Source organism: Pseudorca crassidens, chromosome 12, assembly GCF_039906515.1.
Source record: "Pseudorca crassidens isolate mPseCra1 chromosome 12, mPseCra1.hap1, whole genome shotgun sequence".
Taxonomy (NCBI): Eukaryota; Metazoa; Chordata; class Mammalia; order Artiodactyla; family Delphinidae; genus Pseudorca; species Pseudorca crassidens.
In genome coordinates this window covers 4,496,467-4,510,094 of record NC_090307.1, presented here as the reverse complement: position 1 = coordinate 4,510,094, position 13,628 = coordinate 4,496,467, and the positions used below count along the sequence as shown (strand labels likewise).

The following is a 13,628-nucleotide window of genomic DNA, read 5'->3' as shown; positions in this document are numbered from 1 at the left end:
TTAAAGGATAGGCCACCATTAATGTCTGCTATGCGTTTTTACCTGAGAGAATGGGCATTTATTTTCTCATAAGCACGTAGGATACGGCGTCTGGTAATTACTTAAACTTACTTATATAAGCTTATAGCTTGTTGTCTTCATGGCAGATGAAAGTCTACCATGCACTTTTCTCAAAGCAAGTTACCTTCTTCTAGACTGAGAATATATATTCCGTATATTAAGAAGTGAACAGTTAATGAAATTATAAGTGTCTTTTCCTCTTTGGGCTAAAGAAGAACCAAGGAGAAGTCAAGGTTCTGTAGGGCTTGCACTGGTGGGTGGCCCTCCTCACTGCTTATGCCATGGAGGACAAGCCACGTCTGGCCACGTGTTTAAATCAATCTCCTGTTCTACAACCACACAAACTGTGTGAGTGGGACTATTCTTGAAGCGTTAAATGCTAACGAAATAATTTGGGTTTCTAACAGAGACAGAGCTTACTGTCGCTTCCTGCTCTTTCTTCTTTGTGAATCTCATTGTTCTCCAGTAGAGTGGAAGGTGGAGCAGGTTGTTAAATTCAAAGCAGCTTATTGCTCTTACTGGTTGTAGAAACCAAAACAAGCAGAGATATGAATAGAGAAGTAATGTAAGTGGATGTAAATGTGGGAACATGAATGGTGGAAAACAGATGGGAAGTTCTACATACTTTTGGGAGTAGAAGGAGCGGTAGAGCAGTGTGCAAATCCTGTCAAAGGCAGTGGCATATCCATAGGTAAGTGTGCAGTTAATCAATGTTATTTGAAGTCAGTTGAAGTCAGTCAAGTATTTTGAATAGCATGGAAACAAGATAATTTTAGGCCATTCTCAATTAAAGATGTCACTGAAGGGGGCGTGACAGTCCTGTAAGTAGACAGGTGGAATTTTCAACCCTATTTCAAAATTAAGTTTCATTTTATGAAGCATGGCCTTTTGTTATGGTTGTTGATGTACATGGCTCACCTCTCCTATCACATTGCGTTCTCTTTGAGGATATAACCAAAATGATTCATTTTTATGTTTCTTTTAATATAGTAGGCACTAAATAAATATTTGTTGAGTAAATTCATTTTGAAAATAATAAATCAATACCTACGAAAATAGACTTTTCTTGTAATCATAGACTTCCCATGGAAATCATAATGATAATTAGACTTAAATTACTTCTGTTCTGAAAGACCTCCCAGTGGGTTTGAAAGGCTGGCCTTGCCCTTTTAGACCAGCACCCAGATGTACGGGTGAGCAGAGCCCATGCGTGGGTCACATGGGCCAGCGCTGTGGCTGCCGTGTGGCGGCTTCTCCATGAGCATGTGGTATTGGTAGCTGCACTTGGGACGGGGCTGTGAATACCTGACAGCGACATGGCGGCAGAGCCCAGAACCTGGGTCCTTCCAGCCACTGGAGAGCAGTGGATGGATCACGGTCAATCAGGTGACCGCCTTCATCCACTCCTGTGCTAACTCACAGGCTCCTTCTTCCTGTGAGACACTGTTCTGTGTTATCAGATGACGCACATCCCCTTATATCACATAACAAATGTTAACTATAGCTGAGAAATGGGGAGAAAAATTAATGTACATCAGTTTTTATTGTCACAGCGATTGATTTCAAAGAATTGGGATTTATGAAGAGCAGGAACCAATGAGAAGTGACCTGATAGGAATTGTCCTATTTAATAGTTAGCCGCCAGTTAGGAAAAAAGAAAAAGAAAATTCGTAGAATTCAGAACAGGGTGATCCAGAAATTGTCCAATTAAAATTTGATATTGCAGAAAATGTTCAGAAGATTGTGTTTTGTGCTTACTTCTGATTTCTATAAATTCTTTTTTGCCTTAGAGTTTATAGAAATGGTGTATTTCATTACTTACAAAATTATCCAAAAAAAGAAACTTTGGATAATTTTGTAAGTAATGAACTATACTGTTATTTTTAAGTATCTGTTTTACTTAGATGCCTATAAAACTTACTGTTATTGTATATTATTTTTACTATTTGAACTTTATCATTTGAAAAGTCAGAGTCTTACTATCCTGCCCCATTCCAGGTCCTCTTCACGCCCACTCTCCTGACGTAACCGCTTGTGACCATTCCTATTTTTGTCCTGCTAGAGATAACCTAAACACTTTGCTGATTCTCTGTTTCTTGGTGTATGGGCAGCACAGATCAGGAAGTTAGCTCATGCACCCGGTTTACCGCTACACCTCTCCTCTCTCCCCTATTTTTTTTTTACTGTATTCATTTTGGTTTTCTAAGTGATTACCTTTACAACCTGACTTACCTTACTTAAATCTTTTACTTGATTCATCAAATTGAATTATGTCTATGTAAGCATGAGAATCTTCACACTTGATTTTCATTTCTATTACCAACTTATGTCAGCTATACTGTTGTATTGTTTATGACATTTACATTCTGTATAATACTATCCAATCCAGTTGTTTTTAAGCTGCACGTTTTGATCATATTTGCTTTACGTGAGTAAAACTTAAAGATATTCTCATGAATAATCCAAGTGATCCAAAAATATACTGAGCAAACGTAGAAGTTCCCTCTGCCTTGGAAACCTTTCCATAAATATAATTACCATCAATAGTTTGCTAGGCTTTCTTCTAATACCCATTTAATGCATTTGTGTATCTATATGAGTATATTGTGTAGTTTTCAAAAGTTGAAAGGATTCGTATATGTATTTACCTGGGACTTGCTTTTTTTTTTTAACTTAACAGTGTGTCTTGGAAGTTTTTCCATGGTAGTACATAAGGTGTACCTTATTTTGTGAATGGCTTTTGTCCAACAAATAAGGATGAATGATGAGCTGCACACACACACACCAGGGCTTCCTCCGTAGCATTTGAGGGAGATTCAGAGACAGGCGTGTCATCGTTACTCCTCCTCTCAGCCTGTCTCTGTACCTGTCACACCTGTGGTTCTCTGGAGCCACACTCAGGGACGTTGCGGTGCCTGGCGTCAGACTGGGAAAGGCACCATGGGACTGGTCAGCTCCACTGCTTGGGGAGCCCACCCTCGATGGCGTGAGGTCAGGGCTATGCGGGAGCAGTCGTGTGGCCTGGCCTACCACCTGGATGGCGTGAGGTCAGGGCTGTGCGGGAGCAGTCGTGTGGCCTGGCCTACCACCTGGATGGTGTGAGGTCAGGGCTGTGCGGGAGCAGTCTTGTGGCCTGGCCTACCACCTGGATGGCGTGAGGTCAGGGCTGTGCGGGAGCAGTCGTGTGGCCTGGCCTACCACCTGGATGGCTTGAGGTCAGGGCTGTGCGGGAGCAGTCGTGTGGCCTGGCCTACCAGGTCGCTTGCCTTGTTCTGGCACCACTCACGGCTGGGGGGTACCCTTGCTTTTCCTGGGATCAGGCTGTGCCCTCCCAGCGTTCTACCAGGATGTAGTTGGCTTCCATGGAGCTCTGTAGGAGACCAGCTCCTACTCTGAGAAGCAGGCTTGCATGGTAACCCTTACCTCTCAGCAGTATGGAAATCCTTAGTGTGGATCATTGTAAATTAACAACTCATTTCCTTTGTAAGCAAACATCTAGTTTCACATTCTCCCCTAGTATTTAGCCACAAATAATGGTTTAATGATTCTCCTTATGGATAACTTCTAGAAATGAACTCCTAAGTCCAAGAGTATGTGTGTATTTTACTTTTGAAGGCTATCATCAAACGTCTTCCCGAAGCCTTTGCTGACTGACACTTACCAGTGGCATTCATTTCCCTTACCGTTCATTAATGCTACCAGTCTTCTTAAATTTTGCCCTTCTGTTACCTTAGGCTTTCATTGGTATTTCCTTGGTTACTGGAGTCATTTAATGCTTACATAACCATTTGTAGATCTCCAGTTAGGAATTTCTTGCTTATGTTTTTTATCCAGTTTTTAAGATTTTTATCTTTTTTCTTATTAATCATAGGTACTCATTTTGTAGTCTGTATATTAATCATTTTATATATGTTTCATATATTTTGTCCATTTCTTTGCCCTGTCTTTTAACTTTATTTATGACTATTATGCTATATAGCAGTTTTAAGTTTTATGAAGTGTTTTTGCTACATCTTTTTATAGCATTTGTGTTCTGAATTTTATTCAGGAAAGCTCTTTCAAATCAAGATTATAAAAATGTTTTCTTGTATTTTCTTCTAGCACGTTTATAATTTAGTGTCCTTAGGTTAATCTTAAAGTCCAAATGGCATTTACTTTTGCATGGTATAAGACCACAAGAGTCTAACTATTTCTTCCCCATGTGATAGGTAATTGACTGAACACCGTTTGTTGTATGACCCATCATTTCCTCACTGATCTGAAATGACATCTTTATCCCCGTATACATTGGTCCTTGTGTTCTTTGTCCTGGTGATGTATTGCGTTCAACACTCCCAATGACATTCATCTGTTTGCTAAACATTGTTGATAAAATGTTCCATTTTAACCAGAGGAATTTGAACTTCTTTATTCTTGTACCCTCTAACCAATGTTAAATTTAACCAGCACAACTGTTTAGTAATCTAAAATTACCAGCCTCTTTCTTTTCTTTTTTTTTTTTTTTTGCGGTACGCGGGCCTCTCACTGTTGTGGCCTCTCCCGTTGAGGAGCACAGGCTCCGGACGCGCAGGCTCAGCGGCCGTGGCTCACGGGCCCAGCCGCTCCGCGGCATGTGGGATCCTCCCGGACCGGGGCACGAACCCGTGTCCCCTGCATCGGCAGGTGGACTCTCCACCACTGCGCCACCAGGGAAGCCCACCAGGCTCTTTCTTTATGGGTCCTTTAGTGAGAACATAAGTGGCAGAGGACTGTATCCTGGGCTGTGTTATGTAAATTGTGGAAGAAGCCCTGCGCTGCTGTATTGGTTACTGCCTGCCACCTGCAGTGACTCGCAGCTTTATTTTCTTCTCCCTTGGAGATTTCCCAGGCTTTCTTAGACTCAGTTTTTGCTCAGTGAATTTATAATTAAATACTACTGGTTAAAAAAATGTGAAAACTTCTTAAATTTAGTTTACAAAAAGACTTCCTTTGGATTATTCTTTATTCATTTTGGATTACTTTTTTTTTGCGGTACATGGGCCTCTCACTGCTGTGGCCTCTCCCATTGCAGAGCACAGGCTCCGGACGCACAGGCTCAGCGGCCATGGCTCACGGGCCTAGCCGCTCCGCGACATGTTGGGATCTTCCCGGACCGGGGCATGAACCCGTGTCCCCTGCATCGGCAGGCGGACTCTCAACCACTGCGCCACGAGGGAAGCCCTGGATTACTCTTTTAAAGATACAGTAGAAGCCTCTTTCAACTGAGCTTTTAGATAAATATGTACTATAATACACTTGTTCCAATGCATACTTAACTACAGAGTAATTCTTTTCAAGGGTATTGGTTCAAAAAGTATATTCTGAACATGCATAGAAAGAAATCACATTTCTAAACATATATGCATGCATGCACTATATAACTGTTTGGGAAATCTATTTTTCAAACGAATTGAAATTGCCTTTCGTATACAGTGAGAAAATTGCTAATGATGATCCAGATAGTTGAACTGTACTGCATTTAATAGAAAGACTAGCAACAGTAATCAAAAGCGAACTGAGTACCTCCTGTATTTTCTGAACTTGTTTAGTATCATTTACCTTAACCCTCATGACAGCCTTATGAGAGACATATATTATTCCCATAAAGTAACAACAACAGCAAAGTACTCCATGGTCACAAGTGTGGAAGGGAGAATGTTAAGGAAAACTAACACAGTTCTTTAAGTAGAACTTTCAGAAGATTGTAATGTCCATTTACATACACAACCTGTCAGATTATTAGCAGTAGACCAAGGCAGTCTTTAATTTCACACAGGAGTTTGGGAGTGGTGAGGCAGTTACATAGCTTCCCTTGGGGAACTAGGAAAGGAATGTTCATTGGGATGTGTGTGCACGTTAGCGCATGACATCTGTGCCCGCTCTCTCTGCATTTCCTTTTCTTTATCGGTAAGACAGTACTACCAGTACATGTTAATAAATACATAGAAATTACCTGATTGTGTCTTAGTGATACTACTTTATTCTCTCTGGTTCCGTAGTTAACTCATGATGTTTGCCACACCAGCTCACCAGCACAGTCTTGTGATTGATGATCTGATGGCTTGGGTGGGAAGTTGTGACCTGGGAGGAAAGGAGCAGTGCAGAAGGATGAGTTCTACCAGATGTGAGCCTTGTGCAGCTTGGTTCGTCGTAACAGATGGGCGCAGGCAGAGACAGACCAGCAGACTGTGATAGAAAATCCAGAATTAGCTTCAAATAAATAAAATATTGATGAAGGTAGCATTTCAAGTCAGTGGGGGAAAGGTAGACTATTAAGATGTTGTCTTAACAGCTCTGGCTAGCAGTCTGGATCCACAGTTCACACCACACTCTAGGAGAATTTTGCAAGGGATCTAATATTCAGTGGAACATAATGAAACTATTCAAGTACTAGAACCAAATTAGGGACAATCCTTTTATGACCTCCAAGTAAGGAAGCCATAGGACAAAAGATGAACAAAATAAAACACTTCTGCTTTTCAGAAGATGCTGTAAGCAAAGTCTAAAGGAAACTAAGGAAGAAATATTTGTTACTTTTGTCATAAAGTACCTACCTCCTTTATGTATAAGAGAATGACTAACAACCCTTAGGAAAAAAACTGATCAAAAATATGGAAAAGCAGTACAGAGAAAAGAAAATACATATGACATTTCAATATTCGAAGAAACTTTATTCGTTACAAAAGAAATGCAGATTAAAACTTTTAAAGGTTAAAAATTGAAACCCCAGTGAGCTACCATTTTTCACCCACCAAGTTGGCAAAAATGTGAAAGTTTGGTAACACAACACATTACAGTGGCACGAATGTGCAGAAACAGACTCTGTCAAACGTTGTTGGTGGACGTGTAAATTGCTACAACTCCTCTGGATGGCAGTTGGGCAGCATTTATCAAAATTACAAAAGCATATGCCCATTGCCATTGGAAGCAATTCCACTTGGCATCCTGAGATTTTCTTGGCATCCTGAGAAATGGAAAGTGTTTCACAAGATGATTCATTGCAACCTTGTTTATACTAGCAAATGATTGGAAACAACCTAAATGCTCATCAGTAGAGGGTCAGTTAAATATAACACTCTCTGTCCTTACCGTGAAATACTGCCTGGCTGTTAACAAAGGAAGGAAAGGAGGCGGAGCAGAGGGAGGGAGTAGGGGAGGGTAGAGGGAGGCATCAGGAAGGACACTCTGCTCTAACATAGTCACGTGGAAACAACATCCCCGCGCCTTGTTGTTAGGTGGAAGAAGGTGCTGCTGACACGTGTTATGCCAACAGATTTACATACAAGAAGAGGGGAGAAAAGAAGATGCAGTGTGTTTGTGGATTGGAAAAATCATTCTTAATTCTCCCAAAAGATTGATAAGAAGTTAGGGATCCCGGGTTCCTGGTGGAGGTGGGGGTGATCCGGCCCGTGCTGGAGGAGGCTTTGCTATATCTGTCTATCACTAGACTGTTTGATGTTTGAAATATGTGAAAGTATGTTTCTTCAACTTCAGTGGTGCATTATTTTTTAATAACTGAAATAATATGCATCAAAAGAGGAAAAAATATTCATTAGGATTCTTTTTAAGCTTCCTTCTTATTAGGTTAAATAACACAAATTTAACATGCTTTTGTGTTAATAGGCAGTGAGTGTGTAGTACTGCCATAGTCTTATGGCGTTCTAGAAGCACTTGTGGTTTATTTTATTAATTTATTATTTTAAAATGCATTGCTTTTGAACTGAATAAAATATTTCCTTTATTACATATTTTTTAAGAAGCCGTAAAATTAGGTCGCATCTCTGGTCCTTTTGCTAATTGCCCAGCCCACGCTTTATATATTTATACACGTATATATGTACATATATGTAAAGCTGCCTCAAAATTTTCAGTGTGTCATAGTTCAAAATTTCATTTGAAATGTCCTCATAATTCAGAATGCCTTCTCCATAAACCCAATGCTTGCGCTCATGGGCCCAGCAAGTCCGGCATGAATCCCTGCTCCCCACAAGGAGCCTGCAGCCTTGCGCTGAGGCATCTAACTTCCCATGGAACTGTCTTGATCACTGTTGCTTCGTAAGTTTTGAAATCAGAAAGTGTGAGTCCTCAACTTAGTTCTTTGTGAGACTGTATTGAGTCTTCTAGGTTCCATGCGTTTCCTTGTGAATTTTAGAATCAGCATTTCAATTTCTATAAGAAATCCATCTGAGATTTTGATAGGGTTGCACTGAATCTGTACATCAATTTGGGGAGTATTGCCATCTTAATAATATTAAGTCTTCCAATCTATGAACTGGGACTCTCTTTAGAAATCAATGTCCAACTGAAGACATATTCAGTCACCCACTCTTAATGATTGTATGCCCGCTCGGTTTAACTGCTGTTAATTGGACACGGTCTGGGGGCACAGTTGCAGTGCCTGTGCTGAGAGGGCTGGGAGCAGGCGGTGAACAGTTTGCCTCATGAGCAGTTCCCTGTGCCCAGGGTTCTGGTCATTTCAGGCCTTGCATTTCTGCATCTGCAGGAAAGCAGTGGGAGAGGAGCCTATTTTCAGGGACAATTTGGTGGGAAATATACAGACCCTCAATTGTATTTATTCAGTCCATCCCTCTTCAAAACCTACACCAGTACAGGAACCTCACTGGAACTTCGCACATTGCCCAGCTGTGGGCTGAGGGGCTGTTTCCAGCTACTTTTCTATCGTCAGACTATCTTAGAGCCTTACTTAGAAGCAGCTCACTTGACAGGTCTAAAAGTCAAGGCATCTTTTTTTCCTTAATGCTCCAATTTCAGTGGAGGTGACAGGGCTTGCCTTTGTATCAGTACTCCGTGGTGCAAGGTGTGTTCTCGGGATTAAGGAAACTCCTTCACTGCCCTCAAGTGGTACCAGAATAATTTGATATTAAAATGATAGAACTTGGGACTTTGTGTTTCCAGTTCTGCATAGAAATGAATTGCTCAGGTAAAAGCCAACCTAGAAATTAGCGCCAAGGTTTTAAGAGCTCCCAGCCTCATACGATTCATGTTAACTCTTACAGAGCACAACACTTAGAGCACACATAGCACCTGATACCTGTGAGGTCTGCACGAGTGGTCACTGCCATCGTGATCTGTGGTCTCGTGTTATTGATTTGACCTTAATTCCGTTTACTTTTCTTTCTTTCTTGGTAGGTCAAACTGTGCTGAAAATATCCGCAAACACATTCTACACACGGGCAAACATGAAGGGGTCAAGATGTACAACTGCCCCAAGTGTGACTATGGGACCAACGTCCCTGTGGAGTTTCGAAACCACTTGAAAGAGCAGCATCCTGACATCGAAAACCCTGACCTGGCCTACCTGCACGCAGGTAAGAAACGAAAACTATTATGTAAGATGCTCACTCATCACGATAGTTACTAGGCTGTGTGTGCATTACCAGCCTTTATTTAAATGTGGTAGCATGTGTGATAGTATCTGCTTCAAGACTTATAAAAAAGAACACTTGGTCTTATCCCCCTCAACTATAAAAACAGGTCTTTTCAATTATATTTCATCAAGAGCAAATATGACGAAATAATCATCGCAGGACAGCAGAGTTATTAATGGCAAATACTCAAAACGCGGTTGATCTGAGACAGTAGTAGTTGTTTGAGCTTCGTATTTTGGCTAATTGATAAGGTTTTTAATTTTTTTTCAGAAAATGTTTGTGATTTAAAATGTTATGCCTGCCCTATCCCTTGTACCACGGTTTTCCAGTAGATACCTGGAAAGGGGAAGAATGTGACTGAGGAGAGCAGGAGAACCTGGATGGGGTAACAGTGCCACACGTGTCCCCAAAACTAGGAGGGCCCGTGATACGGGTTTCAGGGAACGTTGGTGATGGCAGAGGCTGCTGAGATCACTCTGGCCTGGTTGGACTGGCTGTCAGATGCTGTGGGGGGATCAGATATGCAGCACCAACTGCAGGGTTAAGCACATTGACCCCCTGGAGCCCAGCCTTTTGTTTAGTGAACAAGGGGGCCTTGAGTGCAGAGTTCTTCCGTGCAGAGTAGCCAGGTGATGGATGGTGAGTATGGGACCTGTCGGAAGAGGTAGTCCCCTGCAGGACATTTGCCGGCAGTTCCAACTGTAGTCCAAAGCAGGACTTCATTTAAATAGTGCCAGGGGATCCAGGGGATGTTTAAAGCAGGTGCTTTGGGAGCAATTGGAGCTGTTTTTAAACTGTCCTCCCCATCCTGGCTGTGTGGGTTACAGGCAGGCTCATCTCATCACCTTAGATTTCTCGTACGTAAATCGATGTGGTGGGATCTATTTAAAGGGTTATTGTGAGAATTTAAAAAGATCTTGTCTAGGAAGCTCTTAGCACAGTACTCTCGTGCCGAGAATGATCAGTGCAAAGGACTGTGGGTGTTGGTGCTGATGCTGGCGAAGTGACACTAGTGTTTGAAAGTTGTGTGAAATCCCACCCCAGATGCAAGGCTGCCTTTGCAAAATATGTAAATGACATTGGTAATGTAATGTCTACAGTGAAAGAAACAGGACTTGTTGAGTAATTTGAGGTAGAATAATAGTCCTAATCCATTTGACACTGAATGTAAGGTTATTATTTGTTTTCTGCTGTTGTGTTCTCAAATTTCTCTGTTTATACTCATCAGATTGACTCTTTAAAGTCATGGTAAAACATCTGATTTAGTAATCTCTGTTGTACCCACGTCTGTTTTTGAAAAAGAAAAACGGGGGTCAATATTCCTTGTATTTTGGTGAGGTTGTCACTGAAAAGGTTTTGAGCTAGACAGTTTATCAACTTTAGTTCACAAAAACAGATAAAGTCAAATTGAAGTATCTTCTGGCCATGAGTACCTACGGATTCTTTATTAATATGAGTGCATGACAATGCAGATGTCAGAAATAGTGCCTAAAAGCTGGTGCTTCCAGAAATGGCCAAGCAAAATGATCTAAACTGATGGTAGGTTGTCAGCAAAGTACCATTTTCAAGGTAGTTTCACTATTTCAGCTTCTCAAGATGTAATATTGACGCATTCTGTCTCTCTCTTCCATTGCACCAATCAGACATTAAAAGTAGGTTATTTTCCTAAAATAAGGTGTCTCTAGCTCTTAAATGAGGTAAACAGCAAAGAAAGGGAGAGGAAGCTAATTGCAGACCAAAGAAACACATTCCTTTTGTTGTTCTGCACAGAAAGGACAGACTCTTCGCTTACGCCATTGCTGCTCTAGTGATGCTGAGAGTTCTGTTTTGAGATATCATTTGTATAAAATCTTTTTTAGAAAAGTTATCCTCGTTTCCTTGCGTATGTGTGTGATGCTCTTCTGCATAGGATCCTAGTTTTCTGTTTGTATTTTTATGATTCTTTTGGAACCTTTTTCTATATAAATCACAGTAGCATTCCTCAGTATTTTGACAAACGAAATCCATGTGGTGCATGTGGGGTGTCACTTGTTTATTCCCCCCGTGCAAGGCAAGATTGCTCCTCAGTAATATATTTGCTTTGATAAACTTAGCTCAGTTAAGAGAAAACTTTAAAACGGCAAAGTCCTTAGATTGACTCTTTCACCTTGTAATTCTGAGTCAACTGTAATACCTTCATGGGTGTGTGGAACGCGCCCTCCTCCACGTGAAGTGAGGTGTCGAAGCGGCCGCTTGCCGCTCTTCCTTCCGTGCTTCCGGTAGAGGAATTAGGCAGCACAGTGGGTGAATCCCTGATGCACGGTACTGTGCAGGGTCCGGAGGTGGCCTGAAATCTTCAGAGAGGTTTATGCCCAGACCTGACGGTGACTTATCAGCAGCCTTCTCTGCTGTCAACACTATTCATGTGTTGAGAAATCTGTAACCAAAAATTCAGTGAAGCATATGAAGCAGTTCTTTTAAACTACCCCAGAACAAATAAACAGATTCACTCTGGATCTGACTTGGCTCTCCCATGTAGATCGAACATCTAATGCTCTCATGAGAAGGAAAATGTGAAACAACAGCAACAGAAAAGATTGTAAATAATGTCATTTGGGGTATTTTAAATTTTAGTTAAGATGATATTTGGAAATGTCTGTGTTAAAATAAGGTATTTAATTTTTTTTGTCGTTGGAAAACAGTTCTGAGAAAGTGTTTTTCCTGCAGTTGTGCTTCCCCTGGGGGCCCTGCAGTGAGGTCCGTGCCATCTCCGAGGTCCCTCCTCACTGTAGCATCCCGTGTTTCTGTGTTCATGGCCTTCAGAGCAGGCTGGGTTTTAACTTCAGCTCTCATTTCCCTGTTGAATGGTTTTGGAAACCCTGTTTTAACTCTGGGTCTCCGTCTTCCCCTCTGTAAGCTGGGGATAGTGATGCCTACAGCACAGTTTTCATATGATCTAACCAAGATGGTACAATATGTAAACTGTTTGACGTGATAATACTTGGCACCCATCGTTGCCCAGTGTTCTTCTCTGTTGGCTTCCGTTGACGATCCATTGTCTTCTTTCTCAATTGTTGTTGGGAACTAGAAGAATGACTTTGATACCATTTTCCGTTTCATACTCCTGAGAATTAAAGGCTATATGTGAGCTTTAATTTTGGTTGTAGCTTTTGTTGGAAAACAAGATACAAGTGGTCATTTATTTTTTTTTAAATAAAAGTGGATTATTTAGAAATGCAGTATTTGATTTCCAGGCATTTGGGGATTTTCTAATTATCTTTTTGTTAACTACTGAAATAGTAATGTAAATTGATTTCTAGCTTACATCTACTGTGTTTACAGAACATCGTCTGAATTATTTTAATCCTTCAGAATCTGTTTATACTTTCTTTATGCCCAGCATATGGTGAGTTTTGGTAAATGTTTGAGACATACTAGAAATATCAGTGTTGTTTGGTGCTGCATTCTGTGTTTCCTATATGTCACTTACCTCATTTCTTTACTGTATTGCTCAGATTGTCTGTACTCTTACTGATTTTTTTATGCTAACTCTATCACTATGGTAAGAGAGGTATATTAAAGTTGCCCACTATGATTATGGATTTGTCTGTTTTTCTGTTAATTTTGGCTTTACATGTTTTAAAGATAAATCACTGGATACTTGGAACTTTAGGTTTGTTTTATACATATACCCACCTAAGATAAAGAAAAAATATTTAATTCTCTTATAATTATGAAATGTTCCTTTTTATCTGTAGTAATACTTCTTGCCATCATTCTGTGTTTTATATTGTATAGCTATACCAGCTGCCTTATAAACAGCATATAGCTGCATTTCGTTTTTTTATCTGCAGTGACAACTTTAATCTTTTACTTGAAATAGTCCTTTACTTTATTATTTATACTTGATAATTGATGTACTCATCATAGTCAAAACCCCAAACTACTCGAACGTCCATCAAGTAGAACGGTTGCATATTTACCTAATGGAACACTCTACAGCAATGAGAATGATTGAACTACAGCTAAAGCGACAATATGAATAAGTCTCACGATCATATCATTGGATGAAGTTAAGCCAAACAGGAAGGAGTATATTCTGTATTATTTCATTCTTTATTAAATATAAAAGCAGCCAAGACTAATCTGTGGTGTAGAGACCAGTCCCTGGGATGAGGAGAG

At 40.6% G+C, this 13,628-nt stretch overlaps 1 protein-coding gene across 2 annotated transcripts in view; it reads left to right on the top strand.

Annotated features, from left to right (window-relative positions):
• The window catches only part of ZNF407 (zinc finger protein 407), a 480,028-nt gene that overhangs the window by 266,893 nt on the left and 199,507 nt on the right, over positions 1–13,628 (top strand). For both annotated transcript variants that reach the window (XM_067698828.1, XM_067698827.1), the window contains exon 8: positions 9,229–9,407. In XM_067698828.1, coding sequence (XP_067554929.1) covers positions 9,229–9,407 — 179 coding nt within the window. The remainder of the gene's footprint in view (positions 1–9,228; positions 9,408–13,628) is intronic.